General features: G+C 57.9%; 1 protein-coding gene across 2 annotated transcripts in view; it reads left to right on the top strand.

Annotated features, from left to right (window-relative positions):
- Nucleotides 1-14,238, top strand: part of LOC130037372 (contactin-4) — a 255,110-nt gene that overhangs the window by 181,774 nt on the left and 59,098 nt on the right. For both annotated transcript variants that reach the window (XM_056129211.1, XM_056129213.1), the window contains exons 8-10: nucleotides 2,706-2,842; nucleotides 4,536-4,665; nucleotides 12,305-12,455. In XM_056129211.1, coding sequence (XP_055985186.1) covers nucleotides 2,706-2,842; nucleotides 4,536-4,665; nucleotides 12,305-12,455 — 418 coding nt within the window. The remainder of the gene's footprint in view (nucleotides 1-2,705; nucleotides 2,843-4,535; nucleotides 4,666-12,304; nucleotides 12,456-14,238) is intronic.

Genomic DNA, 14,238 nt, shown 5'->3' on the forward strand with positions numbered 1-14,238 from the left:
GACGGGTGCTGCACGGGGGTGACGCAGCCGGGCCCTGGCGCTGAGCCCACGGAGCTGAGGGTCGGGGAGGCGCCAGGCGGGCGCAGAGGGAGGCACGAGGAGGGGGTGGCTCCTCTGACCCAGACTTTGGGGAGCCCTCTGGGCCTAGTGTACAGAGACCCAGGGGCAGTGGGCAGGCCCCAGGACCCCTCAGGGGCAGAGATGGAGGCCTGGACTGAAGATGCGAGGGAGCGAGACTCTTTCCTGCAGAGAGGAGGGGCCCGGCATGGACACGGAGTTCGCCTGGTCTCTGCGCCTCTTCCCACCCCGTGCCTGACAGTCACTTCCTCTGCACAGAAACAGACCCGAGAACTAGAGCCTGGCGGGGGGGGGGGGGGGGGGGGGGGGGGGGGGAAGGGCAAGGCACCCGAGGGCAGAAGTCTTTGTGAAAGGGCCTCTAGAGGGTGTCAGAGTGTGGCAGAGCCCCTGCACCCCCAGGCATCCCCCAAACACACACATGCTCCCTCAGGGGACTCACACACACACACACACACACACACACGTGACTCTACACACATGTGACTCTATACACACGTGACTCTACACACGCACGATTCTGTACACACACATGACTCTATACACACACATACATGTGCTCCTCCAGGTGACTCCACACACGTGATTCTATACATACACACACAAGAATATATATACACACTTGTGCTCCGCCAGGTGATTACACACACACACATACGTGATTCTATACACACACATGTGCTCCCTCAAGGCACTCTACACACACACACACACACACAATTCTATCTACACATACACACATGTACTCCTTAGGGGATTCTGTATACACACATGTGTTTCCCCAGGCGACTCTCCTACACACACACACACACACACACACACACACACACGCGTGCATGCATGTCCCACACGTGGTTATCTCTGGCGTGAGCTGTTTCTCCCCCTCATTGGCAGCTAAGAAGCAGCAGTTGTCGGGGCCAGAGGTCCTGCTCCAAGCCCATCTCCCCAAGAGGACGCCTCTTCTGGCCGGCTCTGCCAGATGGTGACCACAAACTCCACCCCCAAGACCCCCCGGGGACAGGGCGGAAAGGAGCCGCCCCGAGTGGCTGGTGGCGGGCTCCCGTGAGCAAGAGCCGGACTTGCCGTCGTGGGATGGTGGATTCCAGTGAGCCAGTCCTGGCTACTCCCTGTGGGCAAACAGAGGCAAAGGGTCCAGTGCGGGCTGGCCGTCCCTGTCGGGGGCTCGGCACACCGGCATCGACTTTCGTCTCGAGTGTCGCGGTGGTTTCTAGTTCTCCCCACTCACACCCAGAGGCCTGGTCGATAGCCGTGCCTAGCAGGGAGAGACTGTGCTCTCTTCTACTGAACGAGCTGGCCGTGTGCAGAGGGTCATGTGGACACAGACCCAGGAAGCCTTCCTGGAGGAGGTGTGAACAGTCGCTGGGGAATGGGAGGGGAAGATCCAAAGCGCAGCACGGCATGAGCGAGGGGGTGGGGAGCAGGGCCGGCTGGCTGGGCCTGAGACACGGTTGACCCCAGGACCCCAGGGTGGACAGGGCCTGTGGGTGCCCTGGGCCCATCTGCGAGGCGGTGGAGGAGCACTGTGGGAGCAGGAGACCGAGGATTTCAATGATGCTCAAGTCCCAGACCTGTCTGCAGCATCCCTTCACTCCCGCTGGCGTGGGCAGCTCTGGGTCTCCACTGCGGTCAGCAGCCGCTGTCCACACTGTCCTCTGCAGGCGACCCTCCGGCCCGCACGCTCAGCCTCCCGGGAGAGGGTTCTGCAGCTGAGTCGCTCTGCTGGAAACGGATCCGGCAGACGGGGCACGTGCTTTCATGTGCCCCAGAAGCCTCCACTGGGTCCCGGCCCTGAGCACCCGTGGGGAGGATTCTCAGCACTGTGGTGCAGGGGCCAAACAGCATCAGGGCTGGCCCCAGGGCCCTGGGCACCGCTCTCGTGGAGTCACCAGAAGTGAAAAACAAGAACAAAACCAGATGGGGCTGGAGAGGTAGCACAGGGCTTAGGGTGTTTGTCTCACATTTGTCCGTTTGTCCATCCCCAGCCCCCAGAGAGTCCCCCGAGCCGCTGGGAGTGACCCCTGAGCACTGAGCCACGAGTCAGCCCTGAGCATGGTCGTGCCTGCCCCCAAACTGCCTCCCTAACAGAAAATCAAAGACGTGAGCCCACACCTCCAGGAGTGGCAGGCAGCAGGCACGTGTGGGCTGCGACTGCGGGTGGCCGCTCTCTGCCTCTGAGCACTGTCTTGGGGCCATGGCTGTGCTCGTCTGTCTCCACCAAGAGACGCGGTCACTGAAGGAGACCGTTCCCCTGAGCCACACGCGTGTCCGGCCGCCTCTGCTCCATGGGCCAGCATGGGTCACACACGTGTCCCCAGTCTGCACTAGCTGGCTGAGCGCAGTCACCCAGTCCATTGTGACTGCCGGCATTCGCTCTCTCGGTCAGGGAGGAGGACACTGTCCTCCGGCCGGGCTGGGCGTGTGGGAGGGTGTCCTGTGAAGCACCCAAACACCCCTCAGCCTGGCTGGGGGCAGGGGGCTGGGGTGGCGTGGGCAGCGTCAGGCCTGCGTGCAGAGCCCAGCTCCATCGAGAGGAGGAATCCCGGCAGCAGGCCCTGCCCGTGGCAGCACGTGGTACCGCGGCGGGACACGGCTCCCTTGTGTGTCTGCAGCCCAGCCGAACTGGACGCAGAAGATCCACGACCTGCAGGTGGCCATGGAGGAGAGCGTGTCCTGGGAGTGCAGGGCCGGCGGCAGGCCCCGGCCGTCCTACCGCTGGCTGAAGAACGGAGAGCCGCTGCTGCCACGGGTGAGCAGCCCGGGGACTGTTGCCACGGAAACAGGGAAGGGGGCTCCCAGGTGTCTAGGGGAGAGGCTAGGGGGCTGTCCAGGGGGCTCCCTAGACAGGCCAGTGTGGGGCCAGGGCGCGGCTCCTCACTTCACGCCCGCACGCGGCACATCCCCCTCTGCCTGGACGCGACACTCCGTAGTGTGGGCTGGGGATGCCTGCCTGAGTGCACGTGCGTTTGCCCCTGTGTGAGCATGTGCCCATACATGTGAGCATGTGTAAGTATGTGAGTGTGAGTGTGTGTGAATACATGCATGTGTGTGATCGTAGCTAAGTATTGTGCGTGTGTGCATGTGTGTGATCAATGTGTGCTCATGTGAGCATTGTGAGTGTGTGTAGACATATGAATGTGAGCCCGTGTGCCTGTGTGAGATCATGTGTGAACATGTATTGTGCATGTGTGTGATCATGTGCGTTCATGAGCCTGTGTAAGCATGAGTGTGAGCAAGTGTGAGATCATGTGTGAGCATGTGTGTGATCATGTGTGCACATGTGTGAGCATTGAGAGTGTGTAAGCGTATGATCAAGAGCACTGTGCACATATGTAAGCATGTGTGTGAGTGACCATGTCTGAACATGTGTGTGTAAGTATGTGAGTGTGTAGCATGTGTGTGCGGCTCTGGGAAGGGCACAGATGGACCCAGTCAGGACTCACAGATGCGCCCAGAGCCTCTCCTGGAGCCAGGGCAGGGCAGTGTTAGGGTGAGCAGAGCCAGGCTGAGGGGAAGGAGCCCACCGTGCCCTGGGCCTTCCGGAGCAGGAAGGTCCCTCTGTACCTCTCACCGACTCTGGCCAGCACGGGCGGGGCCGCTCTCTCAAGCCTGGTGAGACTCAGATGCTGAGCCGAAGAAGCAGCAAAGTCTCCGAGAAGCTGCAGGCTCGCCCACCTCTGCCTGGAGGGAAGAGCTTCAGCACTGCTGCCCTTAGGGTGCACGTGAGGACAATACTGGCCATCCTGAGGAAGGCCACCCAGGAGGCGGCCACCTGGCCCCAGTCCAGCCACTTCCCTCTCTCCTTGGCCGCCAGTGCCCTGACATCTCTGTGAGGTAGGAAGTTCCAAGCAGAGGCTGGAAGCTGAGACCATGAATCTCCAACCCTGGGCAGGAGGCTGGACGCTGCCCCAGTGGGGACTCAGGCGTGGGGACTCGTGTCCGTCTGTGTCTCCTTCCGGGTCCCTACACGTCCATCCAGGTGCTTCTGCCTCCTCCTGCAGCAGTGGGCAATCTCGCCCATCGGTCAGCACTCTGTGGACAGCACAGCCCACATCCCCCAGCTGCGTGTACCTCACTGAGATCATGGCCTCAGAGGCCTCCAGAGTATTGCCGGAACGTCGCCAGCCCCACCCCAGAGCCCAGAGCCCAAGAGGGCAAACACGATTTCAGGTGCATCTGTTTAGAGGGTCATTAGTCTTGAATGGCGTCGCTACTAAATCGAGCTCCGGAGAGCCCAGCCGTTTAAACTCCCTCCCCGGCTGATGGGGGCTTGATGCGGTCAGCGCCTGCCCTGCCCCCAGGCGAGCTGGCAGGTGAATAGGTCACATTCTAAATGCCGCGTGACGGTCACTTTCTGCCCATGAAGCCCCTTTGATAGACCCTGGAACAGAAGCGCCTGGCTTCGGGCGTGAAGGTCACTGTTCCCTGCCCTCTGCCCGCAGGAGGGGGTCCAGGTGGAGCAGGGCACGCTCAACATCACCACGGTGAACCTGTCGGACGCGGGCATGTACCAGTGCGTGGCAGAGAACAAGCACGGTGCCATCTTCTCCAGCGCGGAGCTCAGCGTCCTCGGTGAGTCAGGTGGGAGGAAGAGCCACCAGGTTCCCCATCAGGTTCACCGGGAGGAGGGTGGCCGCCCCCACACGCACACGCCGCCTCCCCAGCCTGAAGCCGGCCCCACTGGGCCTGGGGCCTGCTCCTTCCTCCCGGCAACCCAGCCCCCCTGACGCCGCTGGGCACCACCTGGTGTCCCCCCCCCTTTATCCTGGGACCTCCCCTGGGTCTGAGACTCATGGTAAACACTGAACAAGCAAGAGAATGGGTGAGTGGTGACTGTGGAAAGGAGCAAGTTGTGTTTTAAGTCAGTTCATGAGACGGTGAATCAGTGAATGGGGCTGATGGACCTGGGGGTATTTAGGAAAGTTCAGACCATCCACTCCTATGTTTATAAGTGAGGATGGACACAGATGTGTGAAAACATGTTCCCCCATGAGCATAACCAAAGCCTGCACGAATACATGGAACCTGTGTTCTCACGTATGCACGTGAGGATGGACACAGATGTGTGAAAACATGTTCCCCCATGAGCATAACCAAAGCCTGCACGAATACATGGAACCTGTGTTCTCACGTATGCACGAGAGGAATACATGCATGTGTGAGTACAAACGTTCTCATATGTGCATGGGAGGAATACATACATGTATAAGAACCTGTGATCTCATGTGTGCATGAGAAAAATACATGTGTGTAGGAGAACCTGTGTTCTCACATGTGCATGAGAAGAATGCATGTGTGTATGAGAACTTGTCTCATGCACAAGAAGAATATTTGCATGTATGAGAACAAATGTTCTCATGTGTGCATGGGAGGAACACGTGCATCATCACATGTTCATATGTTCTCATGTGAGCATGCGCTCTCTGCATTGTGTGTGAGCACATGTTCTTATGTGCGTGTGCAAGCATGTTTTGGGATTGCAAGGACACGGGAGCACGTGGACACTTTCTCAGCGCCAACATCAGTGCAGTCACGTCTCGTCACTGCCCTTCCCGCTTTGTGCCACGGATCCATGGAGAGCTGGCAGGGGCTGGCATCCCCCTGCTCGGCTCCGTACTGGCCGATTGCTGCCCCTGGTCAGACCAGGTTCTTTGGGGCGGGCAGAGAGGGAGTGGCCGCTCAGGTCCACGCCCAGAGAGCGCATCAGGGCGGGCCGGGAAGCTCCCGAGGGCGTTGCTGCGCCCTGGGGCAGGGTCAGTGCTGGCCAGTGGCAGCTTCAGAAGGGACTTTGTGTCTGAGGGGGACCCCCGAGTCCTTCCCAACAGTGCCACGGACTCGGCCATGCTCAGACCCCGGGCTCCACGCGGAAACACGGCGGGGGCAGGCAGGGCCCAGGACCCCTGCAGCTGACTGGGCCCGAGACAGGAAGCAGGCAGCAATGGCCCTACATGGGACCAGCCCAGCCTCAGCCCCTGACATTCCACCTGGTCCCCGGAGCACTGCCAGGAGGGAGCCCTGAGCACAGCGGATGTGGCCCCCAACAGCAAGACCCCTATGGTTATTGACGCCGTATTGCGGCATCACATTCTGCGGGTTTCGGGAGTGTGTCCTATGCAGATCCAGACCAAGATCCGTGTGCGCGTGTGCAGGTTCAGACACTTGTGTGCACACACTCACACCTGTGTGTAGTGTGCCCATCTCCGTCCCCGTGCACACGCGCCATGCAGCCCCCACTCCGTCAGCTCCCCTTCCCGGGTGCAGCTCCCTGGGGCTTCTCCTCCCTCTGGACACACCACGGCCTTCCCAAGCTCGGCCCTCCCGTTCCCATCGCACACAGAGTGGGTCACTCCGCGTTTCCCCATCAGACTAATTCCACTGAGCGTGAGTCTTCCAGGCCCATGTGGTGTTACAGGGAGCGGCTTCCTCTCCCCAGTGGGCGCACCCCTGCTCTGTCAGAGGCTCTGTTTCCCTCTCCGCCACCCCCTCCAGTATCCCTGAGTCCAATTCCCGTGGGAAAATGCAGCCCTGATCACGGTGCATCTGTCTCTTCAAATTAATATTTTCACCCGAACAGCCAGAAGTGGGCTAACCCGGATAGTGTGAGATTCCTAGTTTTGGTGTTTCGCGGGCTCCCCGGCTACTTTCCATGGAGGCGGCACACTTCCCAGCCCACCCCAACCTGCCCACCCTCTCCCTCCTCACCAATGCTCCTTTCTTGTCCTTTGGGAAACAGCCTTCTCCCGGAGGTGGGAGGGGCAGCCCTGGATGCCCCTCCTGTGGGCGGGGGAGCGCCTTCCCTTGCCCGTGTGCATCCCAGGTCCTCCTGGCAGAAGTGTCCGTCCAGATCCTCAGCCAGTTCCTAATCAGGCCGTATTGTCAAGTGTTTCAGGAATTGTCACCTCTCTGAATGTCAAGACTGGGAGGAATGGCACACAGAAATCTCTCTTTGGGCAAATGTCCTGTTTGGGTGAAAATTTCTTTCACTGTGCAGAATCTCTTTTAGTTTGATGTTGAGTTTTGCTTTAATTTCCCGTGTTCTTTGGGTCGAATTTCCACCCCCCCCAGACCAATATTCAAACAAGGATTGCCCATTTTCCACGCCATTCCTTATGATTTCAGATCTTTCATCTTTCTATTGGTATCTTTAGTCTTATCTTGCTGGACTTGTAAGCTCCATGTCCACTTTCACTTTTTGTAGATGGACGTTCCGTTTCCCCAGCTCCATTTAAAGAAGAGATTTTTCCATAGTTAAATTCTTTGCTCCAACCTGGCCACCTATGTGTGGCTTTATTTCTTCCTTTTCTTCATTAGAGAAGCTCACAATCCAGATTTATAACTCCATTCAACAAATACTCTTTCTTGTAGCCAAGTTACTCATAATCAAGTATGGCCACGAGTACTTAGGACATTGTCCCAAATAAAATGGAATCGCTTAGTTGTGGTGCTGGGGACCCAAACCATATGCCAGGCCATGGTGCAGCCACTGAGCCCCATGCCTGGGCCTGACCCATTGCTCCATGGAAGAACACGAGGCCCATGGGCCATTCGAAACTCACACTCCCTTATTCTCTGTACGTGGTACCTCTCTGCCTAAGTCAGCAGGGACGCAGCACTTACAACATCCTGTAAATACGATATTGAATCAGACTGTTTCTAGTGGTACAGGAATTGGGATGGAAGGCAGGAGGGATCCACGCTGACTCGGAGCTGATCTTTTGGGAATGACACTTCCGGGAATCCCCCAGGTGGGGGCTGCTTAACCGTTTTGTAGAGAGAAAAGACTGCAGCCTTTTGTAGAGAGAAAAGGAGGAGCCACGAGGTCCTGAGGTCACCGTGTCCATGGAGCACCGACAGCTGTCCCGAGCCCGGAGTGGCAGCTGGAAAGTGTTTCCCACCCACCACGGTCTACCACCGGACTCAACTGCCCACAGGAACTGCCCACTCAGACATGCCTCGGGGCATCCTGCCGGGCTGGAGAAAGCCCCAGAGGCTCAGAAGGTGGCCTGGTCTGAGGTCTCAGGGCAACAGAGCTGGGGGAGCCCTGCCTCTCGGCTCCAGCCCCTCCTCTGGCCTTGAAGCTGTGCACACTTCCCCTGGGGCTTGTGCTACTCTCAGGGGGTGCCAGGGGACGTGGGGGACACAGACAGCCACCTCTGGGCTGATTTGGGCTACATCTGGCTGTGCCCAGGATTTATTCCTGGCTCTGTGCTCAGGGGTCACCCCTGACTGACTCAGGGTACCTAATGGGGTGTTGGGGCCTGTGCAAGGCCAGTGCCCTCCCCCGTGCTCTGGGCCCCTAGTGCGTCTTTGCTTGGACAGAAGAGGGTCCCAAACAGCCCCAGGAAGCGAGGGTGGCTGGCAGCAGATGGGTGAGGTGCAGGTCAGCATTGGCCACCCCCCCTCCATCAGGACATTCCCGAAGGAGTGACCAGGGCCCCAGACACCAACACCATCAGGGACAGTTGGGGTCTCAATCAGGGAAATCTGATATATGGTACCCTCGTCCCTGGCATGGCTGGACAGAGGCCACTCTCACGTGTCACGGCCACCCTCGTGCCAGAAGCTCTCTGGGCTGGTGGCCATCTCCTCCGTGGTGGGAACTGTGAGTGGAGGCCGAGCCCCAGGTTGCCTTTGTGGGATGATGCACCACTCGTGGGAGACGAGAGACCGCAGGAACCGCTCTGTTCTCTGAACTCAGACGGGCCATCCCAATGGCCAGCCTGGCTGGCAGCATCCCAGTGGTCGTACCCGGCTGGCTGGCAGGAACTGCCCATGTTGGGGGGGGCTCACGGTCAGAGGCCAGACCCACCCCTCCAGTCTCCCCTCCCACTGTTCACCTTCCGAGAAGAGGCACAACATCCAGCTGTGAGGGTCCTGCCAGTCACCAAAATGCTCTTTCCCAGAGTCATCCGGAGAGTAGGAAGGCTGCCAGGAGTGGCCTGGAAGGTCCATCCGCAAGCGCCGCCCAGAAACAGCAGAGCTTTGAGCTCTTATGGACTTGGACAGACACAGAACCAGGCTCCACACGCAGGAGGGCACCTGCTTCGTGCCTGCACCGGGGATCAGGGCCCTCGAGCTGGGGCATGAAAAAGGGGCCAGCTCCCCATCTGTCCGGCACGGGGCCTGCGTCCACCTGTCAGCAGGTCGCGTGGCCACTGTCGCCCTCTATCCTGAGCCCTTCGGGGCCTTCTGAAATGGCGCCTCCAAGGCCCGGTCATGCGTAATGTACCTCCACGTGTGTCCCCGAGGGCCAGCATTAGGCTCCTTCCTCCGTGCCCACGAGCATCGGAGGTCTCACCTCCTAGAGAGAACAAGTCTAGGCGGCTTCACTTTGCCCTGACGGTACCTCCCGCTCCGGGCAGAGAGAGGCCAGGCTCGGGTCAGCATCAAGAATCTCTGGTGGCGTTTGTCGGCCGTGACAGCCCAGCTCCAGGAGCAGATGGGCTGGGGGAAGGGAAGGTCCCCTCCACCCCCGGAGCACGACAGCCCTACCCAGCTTTACTTCCACGATCGCCGGAAGATAATACACATGTAAACCAGATGGAACAAATGCTTTTGAAATGGAAGGTGTGTTTTCTACCTTCTGTGTGGCTGATAGCAGGCTATTTCAAACCCCGTAAAGGTAATATATAGTTTTTTGACAAATACACCCATGCGCGGCGCACAGTTTGATTTATGTAAACTCATTTCAGATGCGCCTGCAGAATTCCCCCTGAGCAGATGAAAAATGTCTGCCTCCAGTGATAAAAATATCTGTGTGCAGGAGGATGGAGTTTTAAGAAGGGATTTTTAGATGATACAGATTTGAAACCTGATTTCACTAAATGCTCTTTGAAAAAAAACTTCTAAAGAATTTTTTTTTTAACATTAAGGAGTGAAATCAGGTGTTCGCCTCAGATTAGGAGGAGTCTGTTCTGCCATAGAGCCTTTGGGGGTTGCCCGCGAGCAGATAAGGGGAGGTGAATGGGGGGTTGGTGTGGGGATAACAGAGATATTTGGTGTACGTGGATTTCACTAATTGCTGCGCATAACAGCACCACCGGCAGGGACCGTCCTGGCGCTCCAAGCACCCGGGCAGCACCTGTTCCTGTTTCCCCCGTCCCTCCGGCCCTTTCGGCTGGGGGCTCTGACGTAGCAATATTAGCACCCAACACTCTGCAAGTTCCTAGAGTTTAACATCTCACCTCTGCCTCCTTTTCTCTCCCGCTACAGTCTCTGTACACACACACACACACACACACACACACACACACTGTGTTTCTTACAGTGCTGATCTGTTCAGAGCATGGCTTTTTTTCCCTGTTCATCCATACATTTTCAAGGATCATTATTGTTTCTGTAAGAGCTGTCCTTACACAAATATTGAGTAGGTGTGTGCTGACCCTATCCTATAAATCGCCCTAAAACCTGATGATGTGATTTTTCAGCTCATGCTAGGAATGAAATTATCTCCTGCTGGCAGAAAGGCTTGTTCTTGCAGTTACTGCATGTTTCAGTCTAGAATCTCTCTCTGAAATACGGACTCCCCTCCTGAATGCCAGGCACAGACTCCATGGTAGCTATGCTCTAGACCATCTAGTTAACTGCCGTGTACGTAGGTCAGACCAGCCCGTGTGTGCGTTGCTCCCTCCATCAGAAGCTCGCCTTCACTCTCTTTGTTTATCTCTGTCGATGGCGGGGAATATTCCCACCACTAACACACTTACTCCAGATTAACCTGCTTTGCTGCAGCTTGCTTTCATGTGGTGTGGATACACTTGAGAACTGCGCCCCGCCCTCTGCACCCCTGCATGCCCATTCTCAGCTCTTTAAGTCTTTTGTGCTTGTCACCCATATTCCACGTTCCAGAGACCGGCTTTCCCATCCATCGGGTCAGACTGCAGGAGTCAGGGTTTATGCGTGGAAAATGCCTCAAGGGGCCCAAGAGACAAGTCAGAGGAGAGGCACATGATTTGGGGGACTCGGGTGGAGGGAGGGAGGACTCTCAGGAAGATGCCCTTGATACTTGTTCCGGTGAACACATATCTGTAGTCCAGACAGAATTCCGGGCTGGGGAGAGAGGGGGATGGCACTCGCCTTGCACATGGTTCATCCCGGAGAGCCACCAGGAGTGACCCTTGTGAGCAGCGCTGGGGCTGGCCAGAGCCAGTAACCAACAGGGAATCTCTGGTACTGTCTGCGCACAGCTGTGGTCTGCAGGCGTTGAGCTTGTGGGGCTCCCGCAAGCAACCCCAGTGTCACCTGCCAACCATGGGGGACTTTATTTGGGGGGTGGCGAGGGTTGGACATGTGCCAGGCAAGTGCCTTAGCCCCCACACTGTGTGTCAGGGCTCTGACCTGGGCAGGGCACCGCCTGGGGGACCAGCAGCAGCTCAGCTTCTCTCTGAGTCAGGGCTGTGCTGGGCACTGGGCAGGGAGGGTCAGCGCCTGTCTGTGGTCAGGGGCGTGTGGGCCAGGGGTAGGGGGGTCAGGACCTGGCACTCTCTGGCACTCTGGAGCATGCTCCGGCACTCTGTGGCACTTTCTGGCACTCTCTAGCATGCTATGGTACTCTATGGCACTCTATGACACTCTGGCTTGCTCTGGTACTCTGTGGCTCTCTCTAGCATGCTAGGGTACTGTATGGCACTCTGTGGCATGCCTTGGTACTCTGTGGCACTCTGGCATGCTGTGGAACTTTTTGGCACTCTATGGCATGCTATGCTACTCTCTGGTGTATCATGGCACCCTACAGCACTCTCTGGCACTCTGTGGTATGCCTTGGCATTCTATGGCACTCTCTGGAACTCTGGTACTCTATGGCAGTCTGGCACTCTGTGGCATACTCTGGTACTCTCTGGCATGCGATGGCACACTGTGGCACAAAGGGATGAGTCGCTCCTCCTTTGCCCTCCTGAAATGTTGACTACTGCCATGGTGTGAAGGGGGAGTGAGTGACTCTTCAAGACCCCTGTGGGAGGTGACACAGGGTCCCCTCTTGGCCTGCAGAATGGGGTCTCCCAGCGCCGACATTTCACCACAGTGCCTTGACTCCACCCTCCAGCATTAACAGAGCCGTCAGAAATGCACCGCGCTGCGCCCTTCATTCAGGAAAGAATGCGGTTTCCTCCTGCGCCACAGCGGCCCTCGCTTGGAGCAGAGACGGGCAGGGTGAGGCCGCAGCCTTTCCTGCTGTGTGACTGACGGTGGCTTTGTCTATGTTCTCTTTCAGCTGCAGGCCCGGATTTCTCGAGGACCCTCTTAAAAAGGGTCACTCTTGTCAAAGTGGGCGGTGAGGTGGTCATCGAGTGCAAGCCCAAGGCCTCGCCCAGGCCTGTCTACACCTGGCGGAAAGGACGGGACAGGCTGAGAGAAAGTGCAAGGTACCGTGGGAAGCCGCCACCGGGGAAGGTGTTAGCTGGGGCTCCGGGAATGGAGGAGCCGAGGGGTGGCCCGGGGGTCGGCCTCGGGCTTCATGGTGACGGGAAGGTTCTCAGGGTGACTCTGCCCGGACCTCATGCGTGTTGCTGAGCCCAGGGAGTGGCCGGAAGGTCGTGTCTAGGTTTGCTTCTCTCTAGCCGGCTACGTCCTGCGTGAACAAACGCATCCAAGCCTTTGCTGTGACTCCGCGTCTGACGATGTCCACAGGCAGCTCAGACTCCTGAGTTCCTGTTGCTCTAATCCTGAAGCTCATTTTGCACTGGAAATGGCCCCCATTCTCTTGACCACGTGGTTTTGAAACTATACTTGCTTTCTCCTTTCCAATGCCAAATTCCTTCCCTGTGTGTTTCTAACTCTCCGGTAATTTGGATGTTGTTGACGCCTGTGGACAGACGTGCTTTCAGGGGTGTAAAGGTTCTCTTGCACTAAGTGGCAGAGAACCCCCAAACCCACCCTGGGTGGTCTCCACTCCAAAGCAGCCCCCCGCCCTTCCAGTCCTCTGTTCCCTCTGTTGGAAACCGGTAATGATGCGTGATCTGTGTTTGTCACCTTTGGGGTAGCATTTGCCAGCTGTATCCATATCGACTCTAATTGATGGTAAAGGTCAGACCTGCCGCCTGCAATGATGAAGCCCATACCCGCCCTTTACACCTGCACACGCTGCATTTGCATATGCAAAGCAGATCATCGTGCTGATGATGTTGTCCTTATTAACTTTTGCAAACAAACCTGCCATGGTTTATGGATGGTGCACTCAGGCATGCCCCTCCCGACTGCTGCATCCGGGGGGTTGGTGGCTCCTCTGGAGGATCCTGGGTCCTGGACAGTTCACTGCAGGCCCCAGGCTGTGGCTGTCTCGAGGGCAGAATCCCCTGGCTTCCCCGGACTCCTCCCAGTGACTCATCGTCTGTGTCTGGTGGGGACAAAACTGGTGCCATGGGAAGGACTTGGAACAAAGCTGCCCCCTGGGGCTCCCGCCATCCTTTGCCGAGAGTGGACAGCTCAGCTCCCCACGGCTGGGGACTTGGGGTCGAGGAGGGTCTCAGGGCCAATGGCTTCACCCCACTCTCAGGCAGATGCTGGGAGGGGTAGCACCCCCTGAAGCAGGGTGTTCCAGCAAAGGTTCCTCCCACAGCTGGGTGCCCCCACTTCCCCTCCCAGCCTGTCCCCAGCTCTGCCCTCACTGTACCCAGGGGAAGCGTCCACCACCCACCCGACATACCCACTGTGATATCATGCCCAGGCCCGGTGCTGGCTGACCTCCCTGGACAGAGCTCATTGACTGGCACCAGCCCTGGTGTCCTCAGGTGACTGGCCCTCAGTATAGCTCTAGCCTCAGCGGACACCCAGCATAGATTAAGCCCGGGGAGCCGGCCTGGTTCCTGCCCACCCAACAGCCTCTGAGCTGACCTCCCCCGAGCCTGTGAAGTGGGAGCCTGGGCACTGTGCAAGGCCTGGCTGGTCCCCAGAGCGAGGGGAAGACCATGGGGCAGGGCGGCCAACTCGCGGCTCTGAGGCCACAGAAACCTGGTGGGACTTGAGCCCCTTCTTCCTTGAGTGCCAGCAGTGAGCACTGGTCTCTCTGTGTCTGTTGCCTGCACCCAATCCCGGGACCTGATGTCCACCTGTATCTCCACGATGAGAGGTTGTCTCATACCCAGCAGTTTCTGAAAAGGGGGAATTAGGGAGTAGCTGACTTATTTGTCATTGGCAGAGAGGAGAATC

This window comes from Sorex fumeus, unplaced genomic scaffold, assembly GCF_029834395.1.
Source record: "Sorex fumeus unplaced genomic scaffold, SorFum_2.1 ptg000072l, whole genome shotgun sequence".
Classification (NCBI taxonomy): domain Eukaryota; kingdom Metazoa; phylum Chordata; class Mammalia; order Eulipotyphla; family Soricidae; genus Sorex; species Sorex fumeus.